This window comes from Phyllostomus discolor, chromosome 7 (genome assembly GCF_004126475.2).
Source record: "Phyllostomus discolor isolate MPI-MPIP mPhyDis1 chromosome 7, mPhyDis1.pri.v3, whole genome shotgun sequence".
Taxonomy (NCBI): Eukaryota; Metazoa; Chordata; class Mammalia; order Chiroptera; family Phyllostomidae; genus Phyllostomus; species Phyllostomus discolor.
Window position 1 is genome coordinate 41,293,210 of NC_040909.2, and position 14,618 is coordinate 41,307,827.

Here is a 14,618-nt window from a genome sequence, read left to right on the forward strand (position 1 = left end):
AACACATTAACCAAACTCTTCCCCATGTCCCATTCTAGAATCAATCTCTCTTTCTCTCTCTCTCTCTGTTTCTCCCCCCTCGCCCCACCCCTTTGCCTTCTCTCAGCCCACAAAAGGCACCAATCAAATTACTCATTAGGGACCTGAGAACTCTCCCCTTTCTGCTCCCTGCCAGCCAATCTTGGTCCCCTTTATCCTCCAAAGCTGTTGTGTAATCTGTAAGATGCCTAGGGCCAAAATAATTCCAGCAGAAACACTGTCTCCAAGCCCCCAGAGAATCAAGACAGACCCTGCAGCCAACATGCTGGCCAGCTTTGTTCTTGCCTCTGGGGCATCCCCAGTATCCCTATGCGGAAGGACGGAGTCAGCGTAGCCCTTCCTCCATCTGTGACATGAATGTCTGTGGCCCTGTTGCGTCTTCGTGATGACCAATGTGTGTTGTCTGTTCTCTGTTGTCTGTTAAAATTCTTTGTCGTGTAGGTAAAATGCAGGATGGCACTGTGGACGCCAGCCAGAGCAAAGGTAACCCTTTTGCATTAACCGGGCCCTGTGGTCCCTACAGCCCCTTCCCACTGGTTCTGAGGGCTATGCCAGAGGCAGAAACAGCTGTAGCTATGGCTACCTGATGCCTTTGGGGGTGTAGCCATGATTCATGTGGTACCAGACCAAATGGAAGCGTCTGGTGAGGATGGGACACCTGCAAGCCAGCTCCTCTCCAGCCTTTGAGCTGTGCTGCCTGTTTAGCTGAAAACTTAAAGCTGGTTCTTTGAGATCCTCAGGGATAAGGGGTAGGGCTCCAGGCCCGCCAGTCCTGTTCTGAATGAGGAGGGGCCTAGCACCCAAGGATGGGGACACTCTCTTTTACCTTTTAAGCCCTTTTTTTTTTGTCCCTGCTCTCTGGTGATTAATATCCCAATAACATGGCCCAAGGACCAATGGGTAAAGCCCAAGCCTGTGTGTCTTGTTTGGATGTGGGAATAGCCAACAAGCCTCTTGAAAAAGGCCCAGAGGGGACTCCAACCCACCTCTGCGGGGAGTCCAGGGTAGAGCCATGTCACTCCCTCTGTGGCCATGTCACTCCCTGCTGTGTCCTGGATTCCAGGTCCTAGGCAGCCGTGGCCTTGGGACCAGTGTCTCTGGCTGGAAGAGGCAGACCCCCACCACAGGGCTTCTGTGCCAGCCATGCAGGGGCCCAGGTGGGGAAGTGGCACCTCACCACACTCTCCCAGGCAGGCAGGGTGGGAGCCAACATCCCCACCCTGCAGGCTGACCTTTGTGTGCATGTCTGTGTGTCTGTGTGTGTCTGTGTGTACACATGCTTGCTCTGCCACCTGTAGCCAAACAGCAGGATGGGGCGGCCGCCATGGAGATGCAACCCCTCAAGAGTGCTGAGGGTGGTGACGCTGATGACAAGAAGAAAGCCAACATGCACAAGAAGGAGAAGTCGGTGCTCCAGGGCAAACTCACCAAGCTGGCTGTGCAGATCGGCAAGGCAGGTGAGTGTGCAGGGTGTGAGGGGGCACACACGATAGGACCCCAGCCAGGACCCTACCCCAAGCTGGGCCCCAACTGCCTCATCTGCAAAGTCATGGCTTACAGGAGATGGTCCCCGAGAGCCACCCTTCTTGACCACAATCCAAGTCCTTCTACAGTAGGTGCTCAGTTAACACTTATAGATGAGAGTGAAACTGAAAGCCTGAGCTTCCAGGAGTATACTGCCTGCATTCTAGTCCAGCTGAGTCTGTGAGAATTTAGACAAATAATTCCCCCTAACTGAGCCCCTGCCTGCTTGTCTGTGGAATTTGGATGCACATTAGTCCCTACTTGACTGGTTGTTATGAGGACTGAAGGAGATTATGCACAGAGTGTGTAGCATTTGATGGATGTGGTGACTGGAGAGGGGCCAGATCCTGCAGGGTATAGAGCATGCAGTGCAGGCTGTATCCTAAGGACAATGCAAGCCATGGAAAAGGCTTGAGCAGGGGGGAGCAGGGATGCATTGGAGCTCTACAATGACCACCCAGCTGCAGTGCAGAGGAAAGATCGAAGAGGCTGAGAGCAGAGCTAGGATCCCCAGCACAATAAGCTGGGCTTCCCAACTGAGTTGGCAGCTCCGGTGAAGGCTGGTAACAGCCCCTCTGGTCCAGGAAGCTGAGCCCAGCTGTAAGGTGAGCCCTGCCCGTCCGACACGGCCTTGGTCTCCCCTCCTGGGTAATGACATGGCAAACGCCAAGGCCTCCCCACCTGGCTGCTTGCTCCTCCGTGGCTGTCTCCCGGCTCTAATTATAGGCACCACAGTGTGGAGAAGGGAGGCAAATTACAGGCTTGGCTGTCTATATTTAAACTCGGGGTCCTGGTGAGAGCTCCCGGCTGCTGGGAGCTTGGCTTCCCGCCCCTGCGACTGTCAGACAGCGACTAAGCAGGCTCTGAGGCTCCACAGCTGGAAGTGGGGGTGGGGGAACAATGGACACAGGGATTTCCTCCATCCCCGCCATGAAGAAGCCTCCAGGAAACGTGGCCCTGAGGTGCAGGGAGCAATACGAGGAGAACAACCCCGTGGCTCTCAAAGTCCTCGCTCATCTCTCTTCACTCCCTTGGCCCTGCCAAAAATGGAGTTTGGAATCAAGTGCTTCTGGGTTCACATCCCACCTCTGTTTCTTTCTTGGGCTAAATCTCCCAGAAGCAGAGCTGAAAATGGGTGGGCTTGGGATTTGGGGAGGGAGTGTTCACAGATGAAACCTGTAAAAGGAAAGGGACACAACAGGGCCAGGGAAGAAATGGGATACAGCTGAGGTTTGAGGAGAAATCCCAGACTCCATCTGCTCCATGGGGAGCTCTGGGACAGAAGACCCCTGCAGGGTCTGGCCCACCTCGCAGAAGGGGGTGGGGCTTTTGGACCCCCACATCAGCCATTGGATATTGGCCATCCAGTTGGGGTGGGGTGCACTCCCAGGTAATTCCTGACTCGGAGACTCCAATTGCCCAAGAGCAGTCCCCCTCTGATGAAGGCTGCAAGTATATGCAGTCTCGGAGGCACCTGCACAGCACCTGTGCCACATGGAGATGAGCACAGGAACTGGCAAAAGGGGTTCCAGGGGATCCCAGCAGGTCGCCACCTGCATTTTCTAACTCTACAGTACCTCCCTGACCTGTGGCCTTGGGCAAGTCACATCTCCTCAGTTTTCTCATCCCAAAAAGTGTTCTCACTGGTTTGCTCTGCTAGGCACTCTCTTCCTCTAGGTCACCACCTGGTTGCTCCTTCTCATTGTTCATCTGTCTACTATATATCACCTTCTCCAGGAAGTCTTCCCTGGCCACCCTTGCTTAAGTAGCCTTTCCTTACCTGCCCATGTCACTTTTTTTCTTTTAGCTATATTGAGGTATAATTTATATACCAAAAAATAACGCACATTTAATGCATACCTCTTCATGAGTTTGGACACACGCATACACCTATGATATCATCACCACAACCAAGGTACTAAACAGAGCCACCATCTCCAAAAATTTCCTTGTGTTCTTTCATAGTTTGTTTTTTTTGGGGGGTGGCTTTTGTTTTGGGGGGTAAAAACACTCAACAGGCCAATCCTCTTAACCAGTTTTGAAGTGTATAATCATATTGTTAACTGTGGGCACTGTGTTGTACAGCAGAGCTCTAGAACTTACTCATCTTGCAAAACTGAAACTTCATACTCACCAAAACACAGCTCCCTCTTCTCCTCTCCCTGCAGCCCCTGCAACTACCCTTCCGTTCTCCATTTCTATGAATTTGCTTGTTTTAGTTTCCTCATGCAAGTCCTTCTCTGTCTGCCTTATTTCACGTAGCAGAATGTCCTCTAGGTCCATCCACATTGTGTCAAACAGCAGGATTTTCTTCTTTTGATGACTGAATAATATTCTCTTGTATGTATATACCATATTTCCTTTACCCATTCATCTGCCAATGGACATTTAGATTGTTTTCTTATCTTCAGCCCACATTGCAATCTAGCGCATCGTCTGGAGTCTTCTTCACAGCATTACCCGTATCTGAATTACCTTGTTCGTGTTTGCTTCGTGTCTGCCTCCACCTCTAGAATCGCAGCTTTCCAAGGGTAGGGATTCTGTCCTCTTTACTGCCATGTCCCTCGTGCTGAATGAATGAGTAAATAAATGGCACCAACTGCACATCATCACTGTGTGAAAGCACTATTCAGGCAGTTCTTACTTATTCACACGTTCACTCAGCACACATTTCTTGAGCAGCTACTGTGTGTGTGACACTGTGCGAGGCACTTTATATGCAGTAGTTGCATTTCATCCTTACAAAACCAGGTAAAATAAAAACATATCCGCATTGAACAGAGGAGCATCTGAGGCTCTGTGAGGACCAAGGACTTGCCCCAGGCCACAAAGCAAGTAAGTGGCAGAGCTGGTATGTGAGCTAGGTTTGGCCTGACCCCAGAGCCCTTTTGGCCAAGGGTTTGCACCACATCTCAAGTCCCAGGGTCCCCGAGCCCCAGGAAAGGCCCTGAGCAGGTCTCTCCCACCCCATGTTGCAGGCCTGGTGATGTCAGCCATCACGGTGATCATCCTGGTGCTCTACTTCACCGTGGACACCTTTGTGGTCAACAAGAAGCCGTGGCTACCCGAGTGCACGCCCGTCTATGTGCAGTACTTTGTCAAGTTCTTCATCATCGGCGTGACCGTGCTGGTGGTCGCCGTGCCCGAGGGGCTCCCTCTGGCCGTCACCATCTCGCTGGCCTACTCTGTGAAGGTGAGACGTGGCGAGCAGGACCGGCCAGCTGATGCAGCTGAGATTGGTTGCCCGCAGCTGGGGGTCTGTGGGGTGTCCAGGGCCCAGGACCGGGGTCGGGAGCAAAGCTAAGAAAAAGGCAGTGGACACATTGGAAGCTCAGAAAGAGATATACCCAGGAACCCAGAACACATGTCATCAGGGGCCTGTGGCAAACTGGAAACCCACACCCCGGTTAACGGGACAACTGTTATTCGGCCCAGCCAAGTATCATCTCGTGGGGGCAGAGGCCCAGTGTTGCCAGATCTTTACTTTTTTTTTCCAAAAGAATCAAGAAATCTGGACTTAATGTAAATTCTCCTTATTTTTAAACATTGACAATCAACTCACCTTTAAACAAAAAATAAAATCCAGACGTCACCATGCAGGCCCAAATCCATCACGCCCCACCTAGCAGTGGCAGAAGTCTGGCCATCATAGGGGCAGGCCCACTGGAGCCACAGTACTTCTGTGATACTGATCTTACAGGTTGCTTCCTAAAATTTGAAAGAAATAAGCCTAAAACAAAAAGGACATCTGACTTTATGAAAGCCCCCCCTCAGGAGTTGGGCTGAAAATATGAAGTTTTGAAAACAATTCAATGAAGGGCAGGCAGGCCCTTGCCCGCCGACTGCCGTGAGCCTCCTCCAGTGCCGCCCTGATGGCAGAGCCCCCCCACCTCTGCTCCCAGGCCCGTGGCCACCTTCGAAGCCTGAACACTGAATTGAGGGGGCTGGTATCCCCGTGGCTACTGTGTGTCCAGCCCTCTTGGGGCACTTCAAGCCTGGCTCACCCCCAGGTCCTCACACCCTGGGCTCACTCTCTGCCCTTGGCCCTGTGGTTTTCCCACTTGGGAGGGAGGGCTGCGCTGCTGTTTGCCAGCGCCCTGAGGCCAGGATGTCCCTGTGAGGGCGGAGGCCTGAGTCTGCTTATAAATAAGGCATTCGCTCTGCGACATTGGCAGAGCCGCTGGAGGGCACAGCGAGCGTCAGTTTCCAAGCTGGAATTTGGGCTGGGCTCGCCGATGTAATTTCATACAGAAAAGAGATCTCTAAGCAGGTGCCAGAAAGTGGCAGCCCTGTGTAAAGGATACAGCCCTTATCATCTCCTTGTTTTAGGGTTCTCAGAGAAACTCCATCCCACAAACCAAAGCCCAAACAGGTCACAACACAAAGCCTGAGGGGCAGGGTCCTGGAGCTGGAGACTGTCACACAGCCATGAGTCAGGACCCTCACAGCCACCAGCTGAGCTCAGGGCGGGGGAGGCCGGAGGTGGGGGGCTGCTCCTTGAGAGTCATACAGAGTTGGTTTGTGGGGGATCATGTACAGACATTTTTAGGCCTCCACACCTTCTACAGTTTGTATCTCTGGCACCTGGTGCCTTTATCCGTCTTAGATAATGTTACTTATGCAGTCACTTGATAAACACGGTACAGCACTCTGACCCGGGGGAGGCATGCGCTCCCCTCTCTGGGCTGGACTTACCCCCCGGAAGCCACCGTCAGAAGAAAAGAGATGACCACTGAGGTCAGTGTTGTCTTGTAGGGACATAATGGGAGCCGCACGTGTGATATTAAATTTTCTAGTAGCCACGTTAAAAAGAAAGAGTAGAAAGAAACAGGCAAAATTAATTTTAATAACATAATTAACTCAATATGTCCAAATTATTATTAAGCTAACATGTAATTAATATAAGAATTACTTGTGAGCTATTTTACTTTTTTTATAATGTGTTTAAGATTTAATGGGTGTTTTACACTTATTTCACATCAGACCAGCTACTGTATCAGACAGCACAGACCTGGGCACTTTTAAGCCCAGTAGACGAACCCTGGTCAGCAATACAGATGGGTGGAAGTCCTCTGGAATGAACCAGGCCGTGAGGTTAAACAGAGCTGGATTCGAATCCCAGCTCTAACCCTCACTAGGTGTGGGCACCTGGTCAAGTCACTTCGCCATGGCTTCTTCAATCACCAAAATGAATTACAAGAATCCTCACAGGTTTCACAGGATTCTTATAACATCAGGCAAATATATATATATATATATATATATATATATGTAATAAGTGCAGAAGAATTTTGCAAACTGTAAAGTGTGTTGCAAAGTCAAATCGCTGTTAATCATTTGTTCAAAATATTTTTATTGTTACTATTACCACAGGTTACAATAAGAGCAACTGCAATAGTACATAATCCCACCAATACTCATTTCTTAGTAACATGACCTGGTATTAAATGTATTCTAATTCTGCTCCTTTTCACCCTTGTTATAGTTATAAAGAGGTGAAGGAATAAAAGAAATCAAATTCCTAGGCCCAGAAAAGAATTACAGCTGATTCAGCAATTTTAGCAACTTTTCATGTCCCTCCTTGCCTGTGGGTCAGTGTGATGAGAGAGCCTGTGCAAAGCATGACAGCTCCTAGAGCATTAATTTGTTTGCATTACTTGCTTTAGAACCTGGAAGAAGCCAGGAGCATGAAGCTGGGAAGAGAAAAAGGGAGGCAAAGAAAATTAATATAATATGTATAGTAGGATTCCATTTTTGTTACAAATTTTAAAGGATGTTGATGTATAAGTATCAGATATGAGTGGTAGCATTATGGCTCATTTGTCTTCTTTTTCTTTTTTATGTGTCTATATTTAAAAGAAATTTGTGATTTTCATCATGCATGTTACAATATGTATTCATTGTAGAAAAATAGAATCTATAAATTTTTTCAAAGACTATAAAAATCTCCTATAATTCTACCACCCAAAGATAATGACACTATTTTCATATTTTCCAGATATTGTCTTATGTCTATAAACATATATGTCTCCAAAACATATTTACTTTTGGTGAAACCAAGTGACAGTGAAAACCAGGCATCAGTGAAAGATGATATATTTGAGAAAATTCATAATAAATAAAAAATAGTTATCCATATTATGGTGTAAGAGAAAAATAGTTGAAGTAAACAGAGAGGTCCCAACCTTAATTTATCCTTTCCCCTATTTTTGCATAAAGAATGTAGATTACTCCTATAATCCAAATTAATAGAATCAACTAATCAACTCTTTCAGATGGCTCAGCTAATAAAACCGAAGGGAAAGCGTGGCACAGAAACGAGCCCAGGTGCCAAAGGCCGTGGCCACCACGATCCTTTGCATGTGTGAAAGCAAAGGGACAGACTGCAGCAGCCCTTCCTCTCTTACTATGTGCTCACCCAGCGCCCCCAGCACCCCACCTCCCTCTCACTGTCACTCTCTCATCTGCCCCTCCTCCCCCCAGAAAATGATGAAGGACAACAACCTGGTACGCCACCTGGACGCCTGTGAGACCATGGGCAATGCCACGGCCATCTGCTCAGACAAGACAGGCACACTGACGACCAATCGCATGACGGTAGTGCAGGCCTACATCGGTGATGTCCACTACAAGGAGATCCCCGACCCCAGCTCCATCAACGCCAAGACCATGGAGCTGCTGGTCAATGCCATTGCCATCAACAGCGCCTACACCACCAAGATTCTGGTAAGTGGAACAGTCTCCACTACAGAGAGCAGTGTCCATGGGGGATGCAGAAGTACTGGGAAGGCTGAGCAACACAATTCGTATTTCTAAATCCTGCTGAATTTTGGGGGGTAATCCGAGAGTAAGCGACTGAATTCTCTTTGACTTCGTTATTATGTTTGTATGACCAAAAATGCAGGGTGGGGTAAAAGTAGGTTTACACTTATGAGTATGTGAAATACAGAGCTTATTCCTGTATTATTATTTATTAATTATAGTATTGTTTTCCATACAAACAACTATAAACCTACTTTTGCCTCACCCTGTGTGTGTATATATATGTAATTGTCTTTTATTTATGATAGAATGTTTTTTTAAATTTTTATCAAATTTACTGGGATAACATTGGTTAATAAAATTATATAGGTTTCAGGTGTATTCTACAATATCTTATTTGTATCATGTATTATGTGTTCACCACCCAAGTCACATCTCCTTCTGTCACCATTAATCCCCCTTAATTGTCCTTTTAAAATCCTGTCATTGTTCACTTCCTAAAAAAAGTTGTTTTAATTAGTTAGCTTTTGCTATATAACAAAGTACTCCAAGATTCAGTGGCTCAGAACAAAACTATATTTAGCTCTCATTCCCATGAGCCAGCAATTCAGGCTGGGCTTAGCTGTGCGGTTCTTCTGGTCCCAGTGGGGCTCTGCTGATCTTGGCAGGGCTGCAGGCTGGTGAGAACGGCCTCTGTAGGGACAGCTCATCTCTGCTCTGTGAGGTCCTACCTCCTTCAGGCTTGCCTGGTGTTAAATAACACAAATTCAACTGAGTAAAATGTAAGCATCTTACTGGCTTTATTGAACGATTCATGAATCAGGCAGTATCCCATCTAGCAAATAAAAGGGAGATCTGAGGTGCTATACAAAAGGAAGGCTTTTATAGGCAAAACGGGGAAAAGTGGCTTGTTTCAGGCTGAGGTAACCTACCTGTGGGGGATGGGAGCAAGCTATCAGGTGGATTCCCTCACTAGCGCTCCCCAGAAAATTCCAGACTGACTGGTTAAGATTAAATTCCTGGGAGAGGCTGAAAGTGCAGTTAGGTTAGGTATTAAATCTCAGTTTGGTGATGTGGGCTTCACAAATGACTCCATTTGGGCTTATTACCGCTTTTTCTAACAACTGCCCCTGTGACCAGACTCTCAGCTTAACTGAAAGATATGATAAAACTTGAAGGCATTAACCACTCTCAGCTACCACTCTGTATCTCTCGCAGCTTTTACTGATCGTCTGTGTGAAGCATAGGTTGTGACTTTATTTTTCTGAATATCTGTGATATTCACAGGCCACCACTTCGGGTTCACAATTTTAAAGTCAGTTACTCTCTTCCTCCTTTTTCCGGTGTTCCGGTCTTAGTGGCTGCGAGCGTGCGCTTTAAGCTCTTGAGAAAATACAACATTCCAGTAGACTGCTATGGCCACTATAAACAGGATGATTCCCAACATCCAGAGTGTACTTTGGAGCCATCTAAGGTGTCCAATCCATGGGCCACAGGCCACATCAGCCCAGGATGGCTATGAAGGCGGCCCAACACAAAATTGTAAATTTACTTAAAACCTTTTTTTTGCTCATCAGTGTTTGTTAGTATTTGTGTATTTAATGTGTGACCCAAGACAACTCTTCTTGCAGTGTGGCCCAGAGACACCAAAAGGTTGGACACCCCTCCAGTCAAAATCAAATGAGTCAAAGAAAGACCCCACTGAAAGAGCCGCTTTTTTAACTGAAGTGGCTTGCTCTGTCATCTTCTGTTAACTGAGTTCCAACTTCCTCAGAATTGTGAATCCAGGTGCAACAGGTGGTGTTGGCCACAGCATAGACTCCTTCCTGCTCAGCGAAAAGATAAGGATATTTTTATCAAGAAGGACTTTGTCCAGAGAGTCTGAGGATTTTTCTTGGGCAGCTATCATCTTAGCAGTGGATTCTACAATATCTTCAAGAGTTAAGGAGAGGTTTCTAACCATAACCCCATTTACAGTTACTCCCAACCAGAGAAGTAGGGCCCTGCCAGAGGAAGTGAATCCTGAGTAAGGAACACCTCCTGGTAGGTCCTTTCTAGCTCAACAATGTAGATTCAGTGGAGTTGACCAATGAGGTGCCTCAGTTTGTTGGTAAACAGTTAGGGGCTCAGTTAGCTAACCTAAGAGACCTTACCCAGTTGTACACCAGCCACCTAGGCATTCATAGGCCCAAGGAAAATGCTAACTGCCACAGACAAATTCTGTCAGAGCACAACCCACTTCCACCGAGGTGACACTATTAATGAGTTCATTCAAGTTGACAGAGGATTCACTCGCATGGGTTGGTACACTTGCCCATTCACACCAGGGGTCAGTTAGGTTTTCAGTGCATTCTGGAAGTACAATAAATCTAGCCTGAAATAAAAAGTAGTTTCTAATTCTAAAGGTTATCCTCTTAGCACTATCCTGGGAGATATGGATTATGGTGTTATCTTTCTAGGCCAATGCCAGAGTACAGGAAAGAGAGAAGAGAGGGTTCCATGATTACTTAAAGTTCGAAGTCTTGACCTGACGTCTTTGGAGGAAACAGTCGACATCAGTGTCAACTAATTCTCCTCCTAGTCAATTTGATGTGGAAGCACCCAAATATCAGACAGAACCTTCTTTAGCTGTGAAATGTGTTCACAAGCCTCCAGTCCCTGAAGTCTGCCTGCTGTCTGGGCAGTGAGGAGGACCTGGTGTAGTCCTTTCAAGGAGATTTAAGGTGATTCTCAGTGATTCTAAATCAGAGGGTGGGAGAAAATTGGAAACATTAGTTTGAATACTCATAGCCAAAGTTTTTAGGAAACTAGTAGAATTTAAGATCCAGTCCAGGTTACAGGTATATAACAAAACCTCAAAGACAATTAACAGGATTAAAATCTAATATAGACAAAGATGCAAACATAATTTTTTAACTGCAATTATACCCGTTTCTTTTTTCCAAAGATAACCACAGCCAAACTAATTTGCTCACATTACAGCTGGACTGATTATTTATATAAATGCAGCAAAAATAGTGATTTCTTTGCTTGGAAGCTTGTAAACAAGGTACCAGGCCAATTTTTCCAAGGGGATTTATTGGCCTTAAAATCTGGTTATATCTGAGTCTGTTACAGAACAAAGGGCCGAAGGGGTTGAGGACAATATACTATTACCAAAAGGAACCCCACAGGTTCGTTATGTCCACTGCCTTATAGGAAAGATATCTCTCAATGCCAGAGATTTGTAAAAGGGAAAGAAAATGTTTATTTAATGCTATACAGACTTAAAGTAGTGACCTAACGTCTTCATTAAAATATCAAAGTCCTTTGAGATACTCTCAAACACCCACAGTGCTTCCTTCTCCCCCAGCCCTAATTCGGGGTACCGTAACTCAGGAAAAGAAGCAAACGTCCAGGATCCAGGCTCCTGACACCATCAGCTGTGTCACCATCCAGGCAGGATCTCCAGTTAATCCAAAGCCATGTGGCACCTTCTCATGGCCTACTGGAAAGAGTTCTTTCACCCTTCTTCCAAACAATGTCTCTCCTGCTTCCCAGGCCACATGACCTAAGGCAGCACCCCCAAAGTCACGTGGTCCTCTTCTACCAGAGCTGTAGAGGTCTGCACTCTGGCAAAACCACGTGGATCTCTCAGCAAAGCTGCAGGGAGGCGGGGGTTGCCACTCTACCAAAGCTGAGTGGCGATTCTCTGCTAAAGCCGCATGGTGATTCTCTCTCACAGGGCTGCGGGAGTCCCCACTCTGCTAAAGACTTGAGTAGTTCTCTCCTCTATTGCTGCCGAGTCTCCATTTTAAATACCCGCGCCAGTCTTCCTCTGCGGCCCCATTTCTGACTCCTCCCACAATCAGCTACACTTGCCAGCACTCCCATATCCTTCCAGCTTTACTGGGCTGCCATAGTGAGTCTGGGCAGGTGTGGCCCCATGGCATGAAGCCAATTATCTCCAAGCTCCCACATAGGCACTGTAACTAGGGGGAGTTGCCTCCCAGTTACATCTGTGGGGGGAAGTTACTTCCATCCCCCTGGCTCAGAGCATGGCCACAGCAGTTTAACATATCTATGCAACCAGTTAAAGATTATAGATATGTTCAATGACCATGCCAGAGGTTAGCTACAAAGCTGTTGCTATGCAAAACAGTTCTCAATGGCCCTTCTCCATTTGTCCCTTCCCCCAACTCACACCTGTGAGGGGAAGGGGTGAGGACATCCCAATATATCCTGGACACCTTGAGTTCTGGACCCCACTCCAAATCCCTATTTGGGCCTCCCTCTTGGCTGCACCCTGTTACAAGTCTACGGACATCTTTCTCAAATATGACATTCTAGTCAGAGCTTTGGTAATATAGCCAATATTTCCAGTTGTGTCCTGTTCCAAAAACAGATTCTCATTGAACTTATGTGAATAACTAACTATATTGTCATGAAAAGAATACCCAAGAGTAACACAATTCTGGGGGGATAAGGAGGAGGAGAAAGAGTAAATGTTTGATCTTTGTTCACATGAGTATGTCCTACCAAATTGTTGATAGCTTAAGAGAAAAAGTTTCCTTACATCTGGTAAAGCAAAACATTAAAGAACCAGGAATACTTCAAATAAGAAGTCATAAAAATTATAATCCTCCTCCTCAGTTCATTCAGTCCCATGTTACTAATTTTTGCTCTGCTTGAATCCAGTTTTTCCACTAGTTCCAGAAATTCTTACCCAGTTCATTTTAAGATCTTAAAGTTTTGAGAAAACTGTATTTGTTGAAGTTCTTTCCATGACTCTGCTTGAAGAAGCACTTTTGCAGGAACACTTTTATAAAAGCATCAGAGTAAAATAACTCTGTAAATGACAAAAGATTTTAAATACCCATTATTAAAGGTCTAATAAGGATGTATTATAATGGAATTGACAAGGAAATTTGGTTATTTCTGTGATATACAACAATTTAAGATGATAACAAGAATTATAACTGATGAGATTATACCAGGACATACCAGATTTCCAAGAATTTTATAGTTTCTAGAATGCTTATAACATATACCCATTCAGATACAACATAAAGAAGTGTTGGTATTACTTCTTATTTGACAGCACTTCCCATATGATTTAACATATCAAATAAGCCCAATTAGTTTTTTCTCTTTTTATAAGGAGAGAGAACAAATCTTTGAGATGTTCCAGGGACCCTCTGGAACATCCCAAAGTTAATTCAAAGTAAAAAAAAAATTCATTTAGGATTTGATTTGGGGGAAGTTTGTCAAAAAATATCAAAAAGGTTTTAAAATGTTTGGCTAAATAGGTTCACAGGTCACTGTGAAACAATACTTAATCTATTTAACTTAAGTGACAATGAGAGATTTTACAGGCAAATTTATAAGGTTACATAGTTATGAGCAAAACTTAGCTCTTTTAATATGGAGAAGACTAGGTTAGTTAGATTTACTTAAGTAATCGAAGGCCTGAAAAGACAAAATGGAACGCAGGTGATTTTTTTTCAATTACAGTTGACATTCAGCATCATATTAGTTTCAGGTGCACAGTATAGCGGTTAGATATTTAGGTAACTTACAAGGTGATCCCCCTATAAGTCTAGTACCCACCTGACCATAGGTGATTATTTTGACAAGATATAAGATCTGTGACTTTTTTTCCCCTAGGCAAATTACTTAAAAGGTGAAGGAAAACCTTCCTTAATCTCTTGTCAGGAGCAGACCAAATAGCCCAGAAAACTTTATCCTTTTAGCAGATGAATGAAAATTAAGTTTTACTTTTACTTAAGTACCCTATTGATATTAACATTTATTTTAAGCCCTCATAACAAATTTAATTTTTAGCCAAATTGTAGACACAAAGTAAAATTCTCTTTCTCTTTTTCTATCTTATAACTTTCTTTGTATTTGTTTTTATTTTCTCCCTTCCCATTTTGAAATAGCCAGCTTTACTTTGGAACAAATTGCTTTCTTTTCCCTTAACAAAATACATTTTCATCCCTTATACCTTCTTTACTGAAAACACATACAGAGATGTATGTGTTTCCTTGCATACAGAGATGTTTTTCTTATTCTAGTAGTTTTAGTTACATATATTAGAATCCATATCCCTTAAAAGCACTAATTTCTAATGAAAATAAAGAAGTAAACAATTTTACATTAACATTCCGTGGCTTGGCAAATTTATCAATACTTTTTTGTAATTTCTAGAAACATATGTTTTCTCTTAGTACATTTTTCAATGTGGTACAAGACATGTTTACTAAAAGACCCAAATTTCTTTGGTTCTTCTGTAAAAGAAATTAAAAAATGGG

At 45.0% G+C, this 14,618-nt stretch overlaps 1 protein-coding gene across 16 annotated transcripts in view; it reads left to right on the forward strand.

Annotated features, from left to right (window-relative positions):
- Positions 1 to 14,618, forward strand: part of ATP2B2 (ATPase plasma membrane Ca2+ transporting 2) — a 450,624-nt gene that overhangs the window by 384,563 nt on the left and 51,443 nt on the right. For 12 of the 16 annotated variants that reach the window (XM_036030810.1, XM_028517973.2, XM_036030813.1 and 9 more), the window contains 4 exons: positions 481 to 522; positions 1,338 to 1,496; positions 4,542 to 4,756; positions 8,047 to 8,289. In XM_036030810.1, the coding sequence (XP_035886703.1) occupies positions 481 to 522; positions 1,338 to 1,496; positions 4,542 to 4,756; positions 8,047 to 8,289 (659 nt within the window). The remainder of the gene's footprint in view (positions 1 to 480; positions 523 to 1,337; positions 1,497 to 4,541; positions 4,757 to 8,046; positions 8,290 to 14,618) is intronic. The other 4 variants (XM_036030815.1, XM_028517969.2, XM_028517968.2 and 1 more) reach the window with 1 other exon arrangement.